Source organism: Taudactylus pleione, unplaced genomic scaffold (genome assembly GCF_031769625.1).
Source record: "Taudactylus pleione unplaced genomic scaffold, aTauple2 ptg000571l, whole genome shotgun sequence".
Classification (NCBI taxonomy): Eukaryota; Metazoa; Chordata; class Amphibia; order Anura; family Myobatrachidae; genus Taudactylus; species Taudactylus pleione.
In genome coordinates, this window is record NW_028284973.1 from 572,751 (window position 1) to 593,113 (window position 20,363).

The following is a 20,363-nucleotide window of genomic DNA, read 5'->3' on the forward strand; positions in this document are numbered from 1 at the left end:
AAGGTGGAACTTCAGGAGTGTTCTAGAGAATTCTCCAAGAATGAAGGTTCCACCACAGAGTGCAGAGATCTGTTCAGCCTTTGACTCATATATTTAGATATAAAAGAGTGAATCACTTAAGCACGAGAAGTTGTCACAACCCTTCTTGGTAAACGAGGGGCTAAGTAAAGGCTGGAGCCCTCTAGACTGATGAGTCACGCTTGGACAGTCCATGCCTGGTGCTCCAGGTTTGTGGAGACAGCTGTCACTTCTAGTTGTCTAATGTGCCAACAAGAGCTCACATTACAACCAGGATTCCAGGGCTTTGTAATGTTGTTGCTATATATATATATATAAGGAGCAGCTGGCGAGAAAAGTCAGCTGTAACAGCAAGGCTTTCAAACGCAGGGTGGAGTGTCAGGTTCTAAAAAGTCCAACTCCGAGACTTGTTCACATTTGCAAGAAAGACATATTTGCCCTGGCTCTGTGGGCAAAGGAGAAGAGAAAAAAAATTGTGCTCCAAAATGACGCTCCCCACGCAACAGGCTGATGAACTACGACTCTACCAACAAACCTTGCTTCAAGATGGACTCAAGGACATGTTAGACCACAACAACTTTGTAGACTGTATTTTGAGGATCAAAGAAAAGGAATTCCCTTGCCACCGGCTGGTGCTGGCAGCATGCAGTCCTTACTTCCGAACCATGTTCCTGTCCGACTTAGAAGCGAGCAAGAAAAAGGAAATCGACCTCGAAGATGTGGATCCTGATGTCATGGAGAAGATCCTTCATTATATATACACCTCTGAGATTGAGATCACCGAGAAAAACGTGCAGGATATATTTTCCGTGGCGAATATGTTCCAGATCCCTTCCATTTTTACCGTGTGTGTTTCCTTTCTCCAGAAGAAGCTGTGCCTTAGTAACTGTCTGGCTATTTTCCGGCTGGGCCTCATGTTGGATTGTCCGCGTCTGGCAGTCTCCGCACGGGATTTCTTATGCGATCGCTTCAACCTCATCACCAGGGATGAGGAGTTCAACCAAATCTCCCCTGACGAACTCATTGCCATAATTTCCAGCGACTCCCTCAACATCGAGAAGGAAGAGGAGGTGTTTCAGGTGGTGATGAAATGGGCAGCTGTGGACAAGGAGAAACGTGCGGACGCTCTCCCAGTCATCTTCGAGAGCATCCGCTTCCGTCTGATACCACAAGACTATATCAAGAACAAGGTAGAGAAGCACGAGCTGGTTAAATCTAACTCTGATCTCTTGAAAAAGCTTCAGATGGTCAAGGAAGCACAAGGAGGGAAACTACCGATCATCAAAAAGAAAACTTCTGGACAGGTGGAAGATGGTAAAGATGGGGAGAAAGTAGTTAATGGGGATGTGGAGGAAGAAGAGGAAGATGCTCTTCCTGGAATTTTGAATGACACACTGAGGTTTGGGATGTTCTTTAAGGATCTCATCTTTATGATAAGTGACACGGGGGCAGTTGCCTACGACCCTATCGCAAATGAATGCTTCTTTGCATCACTATCAGCGCAGATTCCAAAGAATCACGTCAGCTTGGTAACAAAAGAAAACCAGATCTTTGTGGCTGGTGGACTTTACTACAACGAGGAGATCAAGGACGACCCTTTGAGCTCATATTTCCTGCAGGTAACCACTAGATAAGCTTGTCCTATATAATGTGAAAAAGAAAAATGGTGCTGTGTGAAGTTTTTCAAGGGTGGTCCTCTGGTGCCTCTTACAGTGCATGTTTTCCATAATAGTCAGCGACCGACTTGTATCAAAACATCTCAGCTGTGATTCTGTAGGGACACCTGGAAAACTTGTAGTTTAAATGGTCTCTGGGGATCAGACTTGAGGAACACATCCATTGATAATAATACAATGGTGTGATGGAACCCTTATATGTAATGCATTTTCCTTTCCCAGGTGTTGGCGCAATGATTGTGTGTGTGTGTGTATATATATATATATATATATATATATATATATATATATATATATAGGTCTTAATCACCATGGACAGTATTAAAATGAATTCAGGTATCATAGTAAAGGGCCCTGTCTGCACCACATTACACAATTCATACATAGAACATACCTCACATATAGCATGCGATGTGTAATGTGTCTGTTTTAAGGGGTCTATTGATGCCTTAAAACAGCATTTGTCCCCAGCATTGACCCCCAGCATTTGTCTCAAGAGGAAAGCTATCACCAGACTTAATTTAAATTAATAAAGGGTTAAAGCTGGAGAATAAAAGATTTCTCCGCCCTTTATCAACTTACCAGCAGGTACCGCTATACCCACAGGCCTCTATGGAGATGGTGAAATTAGGCAATTCATCAAGCGGTGAAAAGAAACTACATCCCAGGATGACATTAGCTCTGCCTGTCAATGATGTCCAGAAAAGTCGTAGAGGCTTCGCTGGATCCCCGCCGCGTCAAATAACTATGTGCATGTGGGAACGTTAATGGTGCATGCGCAAATCCCTACTTCCTGTCACCGGCAGAATTAGGCTGTCAGTGTATAACGAAAAAGAAAAAGCAATTTCCGGCGCCAGAGATAATTCTATTAATTGACCACTGACTAGCCTGCTGCTCTCTATAGCAGAGGATTTACTCTACTCTCTTTTTATAAGTTAAGTTAAAAAAAATACAAAATTGAGAGCGCTGGCAGACAGTTTTATATATAAAGATTTTTTTACATTTTATCTAGGTTCTTTATTAAACCAGTTTAATGACATACACATTTCTTCACATTCAAAAATTCTCAATATACAAAAACACTTTCCCAGTAAGAATACTTATTAAACGTTCACATGTAATAGAACTAATTAGAACATACACCTCCAATGTTACTACTAAAAAAAATATTTTCCCACTAATATCTGTTATAGTAACCAGAAGCATTTAAAGCGCACATAAAAATATCACATGTCTATAAACGGCAGATCTCATTTAGGATAAACAGGAACAGTTGTCGTTTTTTCACTTTTTAGCAGATAATGTGTATCCACTGGAGGCTTTTATTTTCCTCCCTTGATATTATGCTTTTCTGGAGTATTGTATATGAGTTTTTAGTTCCAGCTAACGCCTTATGTTTCCTTTTATACTGCAATTTTGTATAGATTTGTGAAAAAGAATGTCCGTTCTGCAGTATCACCAAGTACACAGCAAACAGTTCTGTTTATGGCTGAATATACAGACACAGTGACAATTGGATCCTTTTAAGGTGCAAGATTTTGCTTTAGATACAAATAATGTCCAGTTATGATTATAGCTGACTACACAAGCACAGTGGCAATAAAATCTCTTTTGCGCAATGTGAACTTATACTTTGTAAAATAGATGACATCCACAGATATATTGTATCAGCTATAAATTAGCAAGTAGGTGGGCTTATCACAGCGGCATGGTAAATTGTGACAGCTCATCCTTCTGTATTGCTGTGAAATGCAGTGATACATACATAGTTACCACCAGCCTACAGCCTATAATGATAAATAGGAGCTCTGGGCGTGGTTCACATTTGGGAATAGAGGCCCTGATTCAGAGCCGCTCGTAAGCGGCCGTTAGTTCGTTCGTTCTGACCGATGTTCGCACATCTGCGCATGCGTACGGATTTTAATACGCATGCGCGAACCAGTCAGTGCGGCCGAAAATCGTTTGTTCGCTATATAGCGAATGCCTGCTATTTTGAGTGACAGAATGAGGCGTATGTGGGTGGTAACAGGGGAAGGTGCTTGAAAACGGGGGTGTGGAATTCGAACGCAGGCGTGCTTAAAGGTCAAAACGGGCGTTTTAAGGGAGTGCATAATTAATACAGCAGCGTCATTGACCACGTCACTTGTTTTTTTTTTACTCAGAACTGCTCGCAAAATAGCGGTTGAAAAAACCAGCCACAAGAATAGCGAGCAGTTTATACGCTGTTCGATGTACTCGATTAATCTAATAAATAGCGGACATGACGTATGGTGCAAGCGGCAAGGGGGCGTATTTTTCAAAATTACAACCGCAAGTTTTGCTCGCTCGTTCAGACTTAGAGGTGTGAACAGACCGCAATTAGCGAACGGTTCATTTGAATAGCCACCCCTTGTTTTAGAACGAACGACCGCAAATAGCGAGCGGCTCTGAATGAGGGCCAGAGTAACAAGAAGGAGCAAGATACTGTGCATCTGGGTAAGATCATGCTGCACTGCAGATGGAAAATGTGCAGAGAGATTAGATTGGGAGGGGCGTGTCCAAACTGACATCTAAATTGTAGTGTAATAATAAAGCTGGGCAGTATTTGTGGGCTACATGCAACAGCAGCCAGTATTTACCCCACATGCAAATCATACTTGCCTACTTTTGTAAAAGCATATCAGGGAGATTGTGAAAGCAGCACCTAAAAGCGTGTCGGTAAAGTGGGCATGTACTGCTACATGTGAGAGGCGTGTACTGCTACATCTGAGAGGCGTGTCATAAAATGAACTTATATCCAACTGTAAATGAGCCCCAAAGCAGTCAGTAAGATCTATTTGTTGATGAAAACACACTGATACTATTCAGAAAATGCATGTAGCCATAGGGATCATTGTGCCTCATAACCAATGCAGGGATTTTTTTTTTAATATATAACAGCTTCATGGTGGGGGTAAGGTGCAATCAGGGAGATTGCTACTATTTCAGGGAATTTAGTTAAGAGACCGGCGGCTACGACGCTGGAATCCCGACAAGAGAGTTAAGATAGGCGTCGAAATACTGACGCCTATCTTAATCCTGACGCCGGAATCCAGGAGGACGTGTGCCCGAACAATGGTAAGCTGGGGCGCCCTTAATATTAGCCGCGGGGGTGGGAATGGTTAGGTTTAGGTCAGTTAGTGGGGTTAGCGTTAGGTTTTGGGGGAGAGAGGGTTAGGGTCAGGCACCACTGGGGGGTGAGGTTTAGGCACGAAGGGGGGTTTACTTAGGCTTAGGAACTAACGGGGAGGGTCAGGGTGCGGGGCGGGGAGGGTTAGGGGGAGATGGGGGGAGGGTAAGTATACTTACCCGACCCCTGTCGGGATACCAACCATTAGGATGCTGCTGTCGGTATTGTGACAGGAGGCATCCCGACAGCCGGCATTACATACCCATTCCAGTGCAGGGAATCTCCCTGACAATCAGTATGATGCAAATCAGAGCCGGCTGCAGGGGTCAGAACACCCTGTCCCGGCCCTTAACAAGGCGCCCTTACATCGAAATTGGGGGCGTGGCCTATGACACGCCTGCAAATAATGTCAGGCTGGGGGTAAAGCCCAGCCCTCAGTCACTGGATGGGCTTCCCCCAGCCCTCTCCCTTCAGAGAATGGATGCCACGCGCATCCATTCACACTCCGGGGATCCGGCCAACCTCCCGATTTTACCACCCGCGGGCCACTTTGGTGAAATCGGGATGCTGGGGAGGGGTGTGCCCTCTATGGGTGGCGCCCCTGTGCGATCTCACTGGTGCGGCCGCACTGGTTGAACACCCCTAGAGCCGGCCCTGATGCAAATCAATGTATGTATTTGCACCCCTTGCATTGCAACATGGTTTGCGCAGGTACACAGTTACTTACTCTATCGTACTCTGGGCCTGATTCAGCAGTGCATGTAAGTGCACTGCTAAGCGCAGATTCCCCATTATCGGGAATCTGCGCATGCGCAGGACCCATTCTGCGAGTATGCAGAATGGGTCCTGCTAAGATGCACGCAAGCCCTTGAATGCCTCTGCCTGATTGACAGACAGAGGCATTTAAGGGGCAGGGCGCGGGTGCTGGTGTTCCCCGAAACGGAGCGTGTCAGCCCTATTTTCCGGGAGTGACCGGCCCAAGGACTGCGTGACATACGCAGTCTGCTGGGCTCCCAAGCCGGCCAGCCTGAGTAATCTGAGGCTTCCTCCACCATCATGGCCATCAACCACCGTTGGTTGCGATGGTGTAATACACCTCCTGCTGCATTTGCATTATTGCAAGGATCGCAATTGCAAAGCTGCCTGCATGCAGGCCCTCTATTCCCTAATCTGAATCAGGCTCTCTATTCCCTAATCTGAATCAGGCTCTCTATTCCCTAAACTGAATCAGGCCCTCTATTCCCTAATCTGAATCAGGCCCTCTATTCCCTAATCTGAATCAAGCCCTCTATTCCCTAATCTGAATCAGGCTCTCTATTCCCTAAACTGAATCAGGCCCTCTATTCCCTAATCTGAATCAGGCTCTCTATTCCCTAAACTGAATCAGGCCCTCTATTCCCTAATCTGAATCAGGCCCTCTATTCCCTAATCTGAATCAGGCCCTCTATTCCCTAATCTGAATCAGGCCCTCTATTCCCTAAACTGAATCAGGCCCTCTATTCCCTAATCTGAATCAGGCCCTCTATTCCCTAATCTGAATCAGGCCCTCTATTCCCTAATCTGAATCAGGCCCTCTATTCCTTAATCTGAATCAGGCCATCTATTCCCTAATATGAATCAGACCCTCTATTCCCTAATCTGAATCAGGCCCTCTATTCCCTAATCTGAATCAGGCCATCTATTCCCTAATATGAATCAGACCCTCTATTCCCTAATCTGAATCAGGCCCTCTATTCCCTAATCTGAATCAGGCCATCTATTCCCTAATATGAATCAGGCCATCTATTCCCTAATATGAATCAGGCCCTCTATTCCCTAATCTGAATCAGACCCTCTATTCCCTAATATGAATCAGGCCCTCTATTCCCTAATCTGAATCAGGCCATCTATTCCCTAATATGAATCAGGCCCTCTATTCCCTAATATGAATCAGACCCTCTATTCTCTAATCTGAATTATTTTCTTTAAAAACGCGGAAACGATTTTTGCAATTATCTTCCCAGTTAAAACCCATCTCGCAGTGCAGGGAGTAAGATATTGCTCTATACAGTGCTTTAACGTTTTTTGCTATTCAGCAAGCCAAAAAAACACATTAAATACTCCATAAATCTTTACTTTATAAAGTGAAATCTCAGAATGATGTTATATGAAGAAAATCCTTAATAATCCCGAAAACTGCAGGGACAGAAGGACATTTTCCCATCATTCCTTGCAGGATCTTGAAACTCCCCCCCAGTCTCCTTCCCTGTAGCGTGGCGACCGGCAAGTGTATGTCCAGCTCCAGCCTCCCAACGGTGTCTAAATTGATTCAAATGTGTACATACTGTAGGCTTTTATGGTCTGTAGTGTATACATTAATTTTTACATTTTATATATAAAAGCATATAATATAAATAAATACAGACCATACTTACCGACTTTCTGGCTGACGCCTCTGGGAGGGGCAACCAGGTCGGCTTCCTTGTCACAGCAGGGGGCATGGGTGGTGCAGGGGCGTGGAAACTTGACTGCGTTATCTGTGTAATATAATAATAATCACAGACCCAGCAAAATATATGAACTGACCTGTACGTGTTTAAAAATAAATCCAGAAAACATGACCTGTTGAGGTTACTTGAGGACTGGAGTTAAGATCATTTATGATCAAAAACAAATATACATAAATTATTATCCAAGTAATACATCCTCACTGATTTCCTACAGCAAGCCTGGGCAACCCGTGGCTCTCCATGTGTAGTAAAACTAGAAGTCTCAGCATGCTCTGCCTGGTGTCTAATAGCTGCCAGGATTTGCTGGGGCCTATAGTTTCATCACACTTGGAGGGCCGCTGGTTATTCAGGCCTGTCCTACAACGTAACTTCCAAATCGGAAGCAGCTGGTGCTACACAGCCATGGTACCAGAGGAGGTGAGGCGAGAGGAGCACTGGTCACCACTGTGCAACAGCAGAGAAGCCCAACTGGAGAGGGTGGACACTTATTAAGCTCTAGGCTCTAGAGGCATATTTACTATACACTGTATTTTACCCCACGGAAACTATCATTTTTAATTGCTGCAAATCACAGCAAAAGGATTGTGTTTTTTTAACCATTGGAATGTATTAAAAAAGACTTTCAGTGATGCGTCATCCATTAGGAGCCCTTTTTTTTTTTGCTCAGTACACACTTCCATATTTCTGAGAATGTCTTTGCCACATACTAAATAACCTGCCCTGTGAGCAGAAAGGTATGGAGGAGCCGAGTATAAGTGCATATTTCACCCACTTTACCTGGTATCATACATTTAAATTGAAGCATTTTGTTATTAGAGAATTTTCCTCACCTTGCTTTCAATGTTGATCATTGAGTGACTCTCATTCAGACAGAGGCTGAATTGTAGAAGTGATAGAAGACGTAGACTGCAGGACCAGCCTCCTATGTTCTATAGCTCTGCCTTGAAATTGGAATAAAGCTTAGGTCCTAACTGTTGTACGATTGTTGCAGGTTACAAAGTTGTGAATGAATATAAACCATGAGACTTTGGGCATATTTATCCAAATCTGCATTTTTAATGTAAATTCAATTTGCCATTGAGCTCTACCGGGAGATGGCTCCAATAAGCATTTGTAGCTTCCCCTAGTTCAGCGTCTGTGGGCTCGCTGCATATGTGCGGCCATAGTCATCTGTGATGGCCTTAGCTATCGGGGTCAAGCTCCGGAATGCATTCATCAGAATACGGCCCATCCATTCACTAGGGACATTAGTCCAAAGTAAGAGCTGAGGCATAGATAAACATAGATCCTACAATCACTGTGAGGAGCACCGAGAGGCGTGTCATACACCCAGATATGATCACTGAGCACCTCCTCCTACAATCACTGTGAGGAGCACAGAGAGGCGTGTCATATACCCAGATATGATCACTGAGCACCTCCTCCTACAATCACTGTGAGGAGCACAGAGAGGCGTGTCATACACCCAGATATGATCACTGAGCACCTCCTCCTACAATCACTGTGAGGAGCACTGAGAGCTGTGTCATACACCCAGATATGATCACTGAGCACCTCCTCCTACAATCACTGTGAGGAGCACAGAGAGGCGTGTCATATACCCAGATATGATCACTGAGCACCTCCTCCTACAATCATTGTGAGGAGCACTGAGAGGCGTGTCATACACCCAGATATGATCACTGAGCACCTCCTCCTACAATCACTGTGAGGAGCACTGAGAGGCGTGTCATACACCCAGATATGATCACTGAGCACCTCCTCCTACAATCACTGTGAGGAGCACTGAGAGGCTTGTCATACACCCAGATATGATCACTGAGCACTTCCTCCTACAATCACTGTGAGGAGCACTGAGAGGCGTATCATACACCCAGATAAGATCACTGAGCATCTCCTCCTACAATCACTGTGAGGAGCACTGAGAGGTGTGTCATACACCCAGATATGATCACTGAGCACCTCCTCCTACAATCACTGTGAGGAGCACTGAGAGGCGTGTCATACACCCAGATATGATCACTGAGCACCTCCTCCTACAATCCATGTGAGGAGCATTGAGAGGCATGTCATACACCCAGATATGATCACTGAGCACCTCCTCCTACAATCCCTGTGAGGAGCATTGAGAGGCGTGTCATACACCCAGATATGATCACTGAGCACCTCCTGCTACAATCAATGTGAGGAGCACTGAGAGCTGTGTCATACACCCAGATATGATCACTGAGCACCTCCTCCTACAATCACTGTGAGGAGCACTGAGAGCTGTGTCATACACCCAGATATGATCACTGAGCACCTCCTCCTACAATCACTGTGAGGAGCACTGAGAGGCGTGTCACACACCCAGATATGATCACTGAGCACCTCCTCCTACAATCACTGTGAGGAGCAGTGAGAGGCGTGTCATACACCCAGATATGATCACTGAGCACCTCCTCCTACATTCACTGTGAGGAACACTGAGAGGTGTGTCATACACCCAGATATGATCACTGAGCACCTCCTCCTACAATCACTGTGAGGAGCACTGAGAGGCGTGTCACACACCCAGATATGATCACTGAGCACCTCCTCCTACAATCACTGTGAGGAGCAGTGAGAGGCGTGTCATACACCCAGATATGATCACTGAGCACCTCCTCCTACAGTCACTGTGAGGAGCACTGAGAGGTGTGTCATACACCCAGATATGATCACCGAGCACCTCCTCCTACAATCACTGTGAGGAGCACTGAGAGGTGTGTTATACACCCAGATATGATCACTGAGCACCTCCTACAATCACTGTGAGGAGCACTGAGAGGTGTGTCATACACCCAGATATGGTCACTGAGCACCTCCTCCTACAATCACTGTGAGGAGCACTGAGAGCTGTGTCAAACACCCAGATATGATCACTGAGCACCTCCTCCTACAATCACTGTGAGGAGCACTGAGAGGCGTGTCACACACCCAGATATGATCACTGAGCACCTCCTCCTACAATCACTGTGAGGAGCAGTGAGAGGCGTGTCATACACCCAGATATGATCACTGAGCACCTCCTCCTACAATCACTGTGAGGAGCACTGAGAGGTGTGTCATACACCCAGATATGATCACCGAGCACCTCCTCCTACAATCACTGTGAAGAGCACTGAGAGGTGTGTCATACACCCAGATATGGTCACTGAGCACCTCCTCCTACAATCACTGTGAGGAGCACTGAGAGGTGTGTTATACACCCAGATATGATCACTGAGCACCTCCTACAATCACTGTGAGGAGCACTGAGAGGCATGTCATACACCCAGATATGATCACTGAGCACCTCCTCCTACAATCACTGTGAGGAGCAGTGAGAGGCATGTCATACACCCAGATATGATCACTGAGCACCTCCTCCTACAATCCCTGTGAGGAGCACTGAGAGACATGTCATACACCCAGATATGATCACTGAGCACCTCCTCCTACAATCACTGTGAGGAGCACTGAGAGGCATGTCATACACCCAGATATGATCACTGAGCACCTCCTACAATCACTGTGAGGAGCACTGAGAGGCATGTCATACACCCAGATATGATCACTGAGCACCTCCTCCTACAATCAATGTGAGGAGCACTGAGAGGCATGTCATACACCCAGATATGATCACTGAGCACCTCCTCCTACAATCACTGTGAGGAGCACTGAGAGGCTTGTCATACACCCAGATATGATCACTGAGCACCTCTTCCTACATTCCTACAATCCCTGTTAGGAGCACTGAGAGGCGTGTCATACACCCAGATATGATCACTGAGCACCTCCTCCTACAATCACTGTGAGGAGCACTGAGAGGCATGTCATACACCCAGATATGATCACTGAGCACCTTCTCCTACAATCACTGTGAGGAGCACTGAGAGGCTTGTCATACACCCAGATATGATCACTGAGCACCTCCTCCTACAATCACTGTGAGGAGCACTGAGAGGCGTGTCATACACCCAGATGTGATCACTGAGCACCTCCTCCTACAATCACTGTGAGGAGCACTGAGAGGCATGTCATACACCCAGATATGATCACTGAGCACCTTCTCCTACAATCACTGTGAGGAGCACTGAGAGGCATGTCATACACCCAGATATGATCACTGAGCACCTCCTCCTACAATCACTGTGAGGAGCACTGAGAGGCTTGTCATACACCCAGATATGATCACTGAGCACCTCCTCCTACAATCACTGTGAGGAGCACTGAGAGGCATGTCATACACCCAGATATGATCACTGAGCACCTCCTCCTACAATCACTGTGAGGAGCACTGAGAGGCTTGTCATACACCTAGATATGATCACTGAGCACCTCCTCCTACAATCACTGTGAGGAGCACTGAGAGGCGGGTCATACACCCAGATATGATCACTGAGCACCTCCTCCTACAATCACTGTGAGGAGCAGTGAGAGGCATGTCATACATATAGAACTCAGAAAATCGACGGTTCTGCGTCCAATGCTTTGTACGCAGTCGCTTGGATTTGCGAAGCCGCCAGTGGACGTCTCGGTACAAATCCCGGCAGCTGCGGCATTTGCAGAATTTGCGCACAGCCGCTGCGTACACATTCACAGCAGTGGCGGCATTAGCGCCCATCTATGAATAAGGCCCCATGTGTGTAAATTAAATCCATGTTAATCTGTTCAAATTGCTTTGGGAAACTTTATATATCAGTTTGTATATATCACAGGAAAGACGGCTGTAGAAAGAAACACTGTAAGAACACTGACAAAATAAATTGGAAACAATGAGTATCCAGCTCATGCGATAACAGAGTCAGAGGCTGCTGTGAGCTATGGGACAAATGCTGGGTCAGCTCAGAGACCCGGTGTGGGCTGCAATCTGGCCCCTCAGTCACAGGCCCATTCTGTACATGGGAGAGGGGAGGGGTAAGGCACACGCTGTGACCTCCTGCAGCAGCTGAAACAAGGGACACACACTGGGGAGGGGGGATATCACAGCTCTCACACCAGCTGGTAAAGCACATGATAGACTTTACCTGCATTTCAAACTCTAAAGGTGCATACACACACAACGATTTTTTGAACAATTATCGTTTAACGATATCGTTTAACGATAATCGTTTGAAAAAATCGTTCACTTTCTGAGTCAAACGATGAACGATTATTGTTCATGCGCGTTCACGTTTGTAGTTCAGTCAGACTTGTCAACTCAACGATTTTCATTAAGTTTATATGCAAAAATCATTCATTACATTTAAATGAACATAGTAAATGAACAACTTTAGTAAACGATTTTAGTTCATTTTTTCAAGGTAGAAAATCGTTTACTAACATCGTTCATTAACTCAATCGTTGTGTGTATGCAGCTTAAAGGGTTAATTCAGCATCTTCCGGTCAGGTTCTGTGACTGGGAAATGAATTAGAGTAGGGAAAGACACATTCAGATCTAGAATAGCGATGCAAGCAGACTGCAGCGCCTGGTATCATGTTCAGCTTGTGTTGTGGTGCACTGTGTTATAGCCTTACACTGGGCATCCCTGATCCTTGCACTAGTTCACGCTCCCTCCTTCATACTCAAACTCCCCATGTATATATAAAATAGTGGGGGAGGTTTTATCTCTAACCCGAACCACAAAGCGCTGACTAGTGCTTACATTCTCTGATAACACTGCACAACAATGAAAATGTTTCCGATGTGAAAATAGTTACTTCTAATTGATTTCAGCATGCAAAGAATGTATATGACATTTAAAACTCTCAGTTAGCTCTGGGTTCCGAGATATAGCCCATCTATGACGATGTAGGGTTATTCCTAGTGAAGTGGGCAGAATGGAGAGAATCTTACCAGCAATCTGTGTTCTGCGCAGAGGGGGGCGGGGCCTAATGACCCAATTAAATGAATCAGTTATTTGTCCCCTCCCCTATTCAAATATATGCGATTCACGGGATTACACACACAAGATAACTGTGGTGCTCTGAGTGACAAGCATAGGGAGCGATTCCACCAAGACATTTCAGCAATGGAACAAAGATATCAGGGCAGGTGATCACTACTGTTGGACAGTGACAAGAGATGCCCCAGAAGAGGAGTACAAGCGACAAGCAAAGAGAAAGCACCCCCATGAATAGGCCACTATATTAGATAGTACTTTCCTATGCTGTATGTTTGTTTCCTATGCTGTATGTTTGTTTCCTATGCTGTATGTTTGTTTCCTATGCTGTATGTTTGGTTCCTATGCTGTATGTTTGTTTCGTTTTATGTTCTTATTTGTGATTGATTGAATTAAAACAACTGTTATTTATTTTATATCAAGAAAATATCAGATTATTTTACCATAGCTTTTCACTATGACAATATTACTAATGTACATACAGTATAGTGCAAGTAGTGTAGCTCAAAATATAGAGCTAGTAAAAACATTCTGAAATCATTTTAGTTTTTCTTGACCTCAAATTAGTAATGTATGACTATTTTTAGAAAGGAAACAAATTAAAAGTATTAATTTATTGCTATATATTGTTTATCTACCTTAGGCCATGATTTCTGTCTTATGGTGCAAGCACATGGGACGATCGTCAACGATGACAATAACGTTGAACGATCTACCGGGTGTGCTGGATGATCGATATCGATCATCCAGCACACCAACCCACCAACGACGGCCAACGACCCGCAATCAACGATCGCAGGTCCCTATAGTAACCTGGTCGATTACATCGACCAGGTTGGCCTGCAAGTACGGGCAATGGACGATACAGTTATCATCCATACGTGCCTGCGCATCGCAGGTCGTTGGTGGATTGGAGGCACAGAAAATTTCACGATATGAACGATAACATGGATATCGTTATTGTTCATATCGTGTATTTTAATCGTACCGTGTGTACGCACCATTACCCAATTTACCCCCATGATACCATCCCACATTGCATCATAGCTGCATAAAATTCATGACTGGAAATAATTAATCTTAAAATCAGTACATAATATACTTAAACGATTATGATATGCAAATAACGATTATTTTTTTCCCTCAATTAGCACCATAAAAAAACAACAACGAGCCGAAGTACGGCCCATTGCATTTTTCTTCCATCAAAGATGATCTCCAATGCTTGAAAGCTAACTAAGTTTTCAATATAATGCTCTGCTAATCTACAATTCACAAAAGTCACCTATTATCTTTTAGATTTCCAGCTCTTGTGAGAGGAACAGATCGTTTCCCTGTAAATAATAACTGTGATATTATATAATGGCACAGTATGCTTATATAAGGTCTCTGATGTTGCAGTTTGATCACCTGGACTCGGACTGGTTGGGAATGCCTCCCGTCCCATCCGCAAGGTGCCTCTTTGGCTTTGGAGAGTCAGAAAACACCATCTACCTAGTAGGTGGAAAAGAACTGAAAGAGGGGGAACAAACGCTGGACTCCGTTTTGTGCTATGACCGACCGTAAGTGATGATGTCACAGTATAGTAATCTAATTTTATAAATCAGAGAGAACAGGGACAGTTTCTAAAACGTGCTGCACAAACAGGGCCGATCAGTTTGAACTTTATCCAAACCCAGGCACATAAAGAAGTGTGTTCTCCCTACCTAGTTGGGAACTATAATTTCAAGTATACTCCCAATGGAAGATTAAGATTAAACGCATATAAAGGCGCAGATACCCAACATATATAAACGACGCGTTTACAGAACGCGTTACTCCAGGCCCCCATTCAAGAACACTTTTTCTATTTTTAATTTTACGTCACGTAATTAATTTTTATATGTTTTATAATATAGTTATTGGGTACCCAACACTACACGTTAGCTTGTATTTTAAATTAATATTACTGTATGGAGCAGCATGCGTGTGGCGTTACAATAAAGTATTCAGTGACTCTCCCACTTTTTGTACCATGTTTGGTAACTTGTATCCTCAAATCAAATAGTTTTAAAAACCATTTAGCTATTCTCAGTGGTTACAGCAGGACACTGAGGCCCTGATTCAGAGCTGGACGCTCTGACAGAGCGCTCGCTCTGAATCAGGGCCGGCCTTCTTGTTTTTCAGAGCGGCCACCCACAGCTACATCGAGCGGCCAGGAAGATGGTCGCGATGGTCAAGATCATCGCGACCATTGGGCTTGCGATGAGACCCTTGTGGTCTCGTTGCCGCAAGCCTCAGAGTGCTTTCGGCTCTAACAGAGCCGAAAGCTCTATGTCAGTGGGGCCGGCCCCAGACGGTAGGCATTCCCATGGGAACGCCTCCATCTGGGCAGCCACGCCCCCGTCCCACCCACCAAAGGGGGCGTGCTGTCACTCAACATCGACAGCACGCCCCCTTTGGTACGAGACTCGGAGTGACGGATTGTCCATCGCTATCCGGGTCTCGAGCATGCGCACGATGGAGCCAGCTCAGTCGTGCGCATGCGCACTGGACCACCATCGACCCGCTTGCGAGCGCATAGCGCTCGTGAGCGGGTATGAATCAGGCCCTGAAGTACACTACATAAATTTTGAAATTCCTAACTACATATGGACATTGACCATCCATGTTTGGCAAACATCAACTTCCGATTGTCGATGTTTTACCATCAGTGGTATTCTGATGGTCATGCTGCAATGTTTTTTTCCCAGATTACATTCCAATTAGTCTTGTCATCCATTCATTTAGCCTCACATTAAGGGGTAAATTAACTAAAAGTCAATTTCAATCTACTTTAATACATTTCAAATCAATCTAAATCGATGTTGTGTTTCTGGGGCTAAATCACACACTTACTAAGACTTAAAAAACCGAATCCTAAATGTGTGATTTAGCCCCAGAAACACAACATTGATTTAGATTGAAATCCACCTTTAGTAAATTTACCCCTTAGTCTCTGATTGACCCGCCACTGTCATGTGTCTGTGTGTTCCCACCACCAATGGTGCAAACAATTTATGGTTCCCTGCTATTGATGGGAAGTACCAATGGTGACATCGATGGTGAACCATTCAATGTCCATCCCTATAATGAGCATATATTTTGGCTTTTATAGCCAACCGTAGGTAGCTGTTTATGGGGAGAGCGAGCCATTGGCCAAATGCTTTCTGTAAAGTGTAAACAAAAGCAAATAGCAACAGTGACATCTGTAGGATAAAAGGTGGTACTGCATCCCTTAAAAAGCATACTGAGGGATAAAATATATAAATAACAAAATTGTTGACTTATTTAAGAGTTACATTAGTGACATTTTCACTTAGTTGTATATGTTTTTTTGTGGAAATGTGTGTTTGTTTTTTATTATTATTCCTGGTCTACTAATTACAGCAATACGGTGGTCACGTGTAGATTTTATTCTTTGCTTCAACTTCTCTTTTTTGTCTATTATTTTATAGATCATTTAAATGGGGGGAGTCAGACCCATTGCCCTATGCTGTGTATGGACACGCCGTGGTTTCACATGATAACCTGGTTTATGTTATCGGAGGGAAAGGAAGTGACAGGTGAGTACGACGTAATGGTGCACTGGCAGGGGGTGATGTGTCAACCTCCTTTCTCTGGATCACCTATCCACAACAGATGGAGCTGGTTCTATGAAAGTGGAGCAAATTAAAGGGTCTATTTACTAAGCAGTGTTAGGAGACAGAGTGAAAAGTAATAAGGTGCCAGCCAATCAGCTCCTAACTGTCATCTCACAGGCTGTGTTTGAAAAATGACAGTTGGGAGCTGATTGGCTGGCACCTTATCACTTTTCACTCTGTCTCCTAACACTGCTTAGTAAATAGACCCCTAAATGACATATAGGTTACATCAGTGTCCCTCAAACTCGGTCCTCATGGAACCCTAACAGTGAGTGTTTTCAAGGTATCCATCCGGAATAATTACTGCCACCTGTAGATCCTTAGTGTTAGTCAATTAGCACACCTGGGCTCCAGCTCGTTGATCTGGAAAACATGCACTGTTGGGGTTCCATGAGGACAGGCTTTGAGAAAACACTGAGTTACGTTATTAAACTTTTCTGGATGAGACAATCGTAAATGAGCTGCGGCTTGAAGTGAACAGTTCTCATCCCTTATCCAAACTAACGTAGGTCCTTGTACTCACAGACGGTCACACAACCACCCGCAGTGCCCTATCCTGCTTATGTGTATGTCAAATTAGAAATGTATTGAGCACTACAATTACCAATTTCTCTATAATAATTGAATAGACTGAAACCTTAAAAAGCCACATTCAGAGTCCATCTGTTTATTTATTGGTCATTGGATTTATACATTCATATGTTTGATAAAAAAAAATACAGTTAAGATCAACTGTTTAAAAAGTCTGGTCACTATTACCCCTATAACCCGTCTTCTATCATCTTTGTCCTTTGCAGAAAATGCCTGAACAGGTTATCTGTTTACAACCCTAAGAAGTTTGAATGGAGTGACCTGGCGCCTATGAAGACCCCTCGGTCACTTTTCGGCGCCACGTTTCACAACGGGAAAATCCTGGTCGCTACCGGGGTTACGGACACCGGCTTGACAAATACGATTGAAGCCTACGACATCAAGACTAATAAGTGAGTAATAGGTGTCTGCCATCGTGCAGTGACGTACAAGCTGTTTTTGTGCCTCATGCCTCAAGCTGGGCATATGCGTGCAGATAACATGCCTATCAGACAGACAGACATTTTATGTGGCAGCCTGCCAGCCACAGATGTCTGCGGCATACACTGTGAGATTTCTCACAGTGTATGTTCCTTCCAGGAAATGTCAGTCTGTCGGCCGCAGCTGGGCATACACTGCCCTATGCGCTCGACAGTTTACCCCCTAAATATCGCATCAGACGGGCATGCTGGACAATCCGGCATGCCCGACCAAGCAATATTTAACAATCGCTCGCCCGCTACAATTATCGGGGCGATCCACGGATATCGGGCGGATCGCCCCGATAATTGTAGCGTGTATGGCCAGTTTTAGTGATGTTACTAGTACCTCCTTCATGGAAATGGCAGCCTCCGATGCTTACAATAAGTCATTTCTCATTCATCAGGTGGGAAGATTTCACAGAGTTCTCACAGGAGCGGAGCTCCCTCAGTCTGGTCAGTATGGACGGAACGCTCTTCGCCGTCGGTGGATTTGCGACAGTGGAGAATGAAAGTGGAGATCTGGTGCCAACAGAAATGAATGACATCTGGAGGTGAGACAGCGAAAAGAATGGGACGATAGCATGACAGTGGTTCTGCCGCCTACATACAGCAGAGGCAGCCATTTTGTGGCTCTCAAAGCTATGCCACTGGTCCCTCATAAACTGATCGATTGAAGTCTTGTTAAATAGGTTTAATGAAATAGATACATCCACTGTGTATAGAATATACATCAGAATAATAACACTCAGATCCTAGCTATCATATACCACTATATAAAATGCGAGAGAGGATCTGATTGGTTGCTAAGGGTAACACTTTCACTTGTCCTCTTTAGAAGGTTTGAGACATCTCCCCATTAGCAGTTATAATTAGTATGCTGCGATATCATTATCATTCCGTTATATGGACAGGACCACCTAAGACCATCTCGTCTGCTTTATTCTCACGCATTGCCCTGTTCTGTCTCACTTGCACCCTCAGGTATAATGAAGACGAGAAGACCTGGGAGGGGATCCTCCGGGAGATTCGTTACGCTTCTGGAGCGACTTTTCTGGCAGCACGTCTCAATATTCTCCGACTAACAAAAATGTAATTCTGACAACAGGCCAAAAGCTGGGCCATGATGTGTCCTGCGACACAGGGCAGGGAAAGAACACGGCTAGGGGCAAATTATTACATAACCTAAAAGGTTCAGCTTGAGTAATGAAAGTAACGAAGGACAGAGGAATTGTACAGGGCTAAAGGATGTTGCTTAACGTATGGAAGTGTAAACTTATGTCCGGTTATACTGCACCACATTCATGGTGAGAGGTCCAACAGAAATACATAAGTAAAGGTTTCCAGACATTGAGGGGTTAATTCTCAGACAGGAAATAATTTCAGTGTTTATCGCTGTACGGGTTACACACGGTTCAGAGCTTTTCTGTTACGTCCTTTTCCACCATTTGGCAATCACTGGAGACAGGGCCGTAACTAGGGTAGTGTGACCAGTGCCATGGCACAGGGCACCGCAGGGCAGGGGGCGCTGTTTGGGCCTGTCAGTTTTCTGTTATTATCATTCTCACTTGTAGCTTCCTCTTATTTTATCCCCAGCATTTCCTGGCTTCCCCTATCTCTTCCCTGGCGCTTCACCTTTTTTGGGTCGGTTAACTCCTTATTTAAAAAAATAGGGTAGGCGCCAATGCTCGTTCTGGCAGAGGGCAGCAAAAAGTCTAGTTATGGCTCTGACTGGAGACACACCTGGTAGACCACACAAAGACGACAATGGGTTCCATTTAGTGAATTGTACAATGCAGTCGCTGTTCAATCACGACGCGTGACATATTCTGCAGCGCAGGGGAAATATTTATTTATTCAAACATGTTCCCTGCTATAGCCTGTTGGGGTCAAGGCTCAAGAATGAGCCCCATTGAATAACGGACGTTGGCCCCCAGCTCTGGGAGGTCACGCAGAGACTATGCTGTGTGTGATGTAACCCTGGTCTAATGACACAAATCAGCTCGGGCCAATCAGAGGGGTCAGATTGACAGTCTAGAGCAGGGGTTCCCAACCACGGTCCTCAAGGCACACTAACAGTCCAGGTTTTGAGGCTAGCCATACTGGAGCACAGGTGACTTAATTAGTACCTCAGTTATTTTGATTAACCATCTGTGCTCAAGCCTGGATATCATCAAAACCAAGACTGTTAGTGTGCCTTGAGGACAGAGGTTGGGAATCACTGGTCTAGAGCAATGGCTTGGTATGGAGAGAGAATATGCTCAAAGTTTCATTTCCTTCCCAATATATAAACGAAGAACATGTCTGCTAATAGCATTGTGCAGGTTCTAACAAATACAAGTGTATCAAGATAATTTTGTGGCTGGGTTGGGGCACGGGGTGTTTGTAGATTTTGATAGAACTTTTTCTGCTAATAAAAGATGTTAAAAACCCAAA

The 20,363-nt window shown here is 44.7% G+C and overlaps 1 protein-coding gene across 1 annotated transcript; it reads left to right on the top strand.

Moving 5' to 3' along the window:
- Positions 1-326: 326 nt before the first annotated feature.
- On the top strand, positions 327-20,363 carry KLHL40 (kelch like family member 40). The gene is made up of 6 exons (XM_088453076.1): positions 327-1,637; positions 14,618-14,778; positions 16,693-16,800; positions 17,676-17,861; positions 18,335-18,481; positions 18,912-20,363. Exons 1-6 carry the CDS (start codon positions 504-506, stop codon positions 19,021-19,023), a joined length of 1,848 nt encoding a protein of 615 aa, XP_088309202.1. The 5' UTR covers positions 327-503; the 3' UTR covers positions 19,024-20,363.

Excerpts from the sequence above, each read along its gene's own strand:
- KLHL40 (XM_088453076.1), top strand. The coding sequence starts at position 504 with ATGACGCTCCCCACGCAACAGGCTGATGAACTACGACTCTACCAACAA. Across the intron at positions 1,638-14,617 it reads TGAGCTCATATTTCCTGCAG|TTTGATCACCTGGACTCGGA; the intron begins GTAACCACTAGA and ends CTGATGTTGCAG. Across the intron at positions 17,862-18,334 it reads TACGACATCAAGACTAATAA|GTGGGAAGATTTCACAGAGT; the intron begins GTGAGTAATAGG and ends CTCATTCATCAG.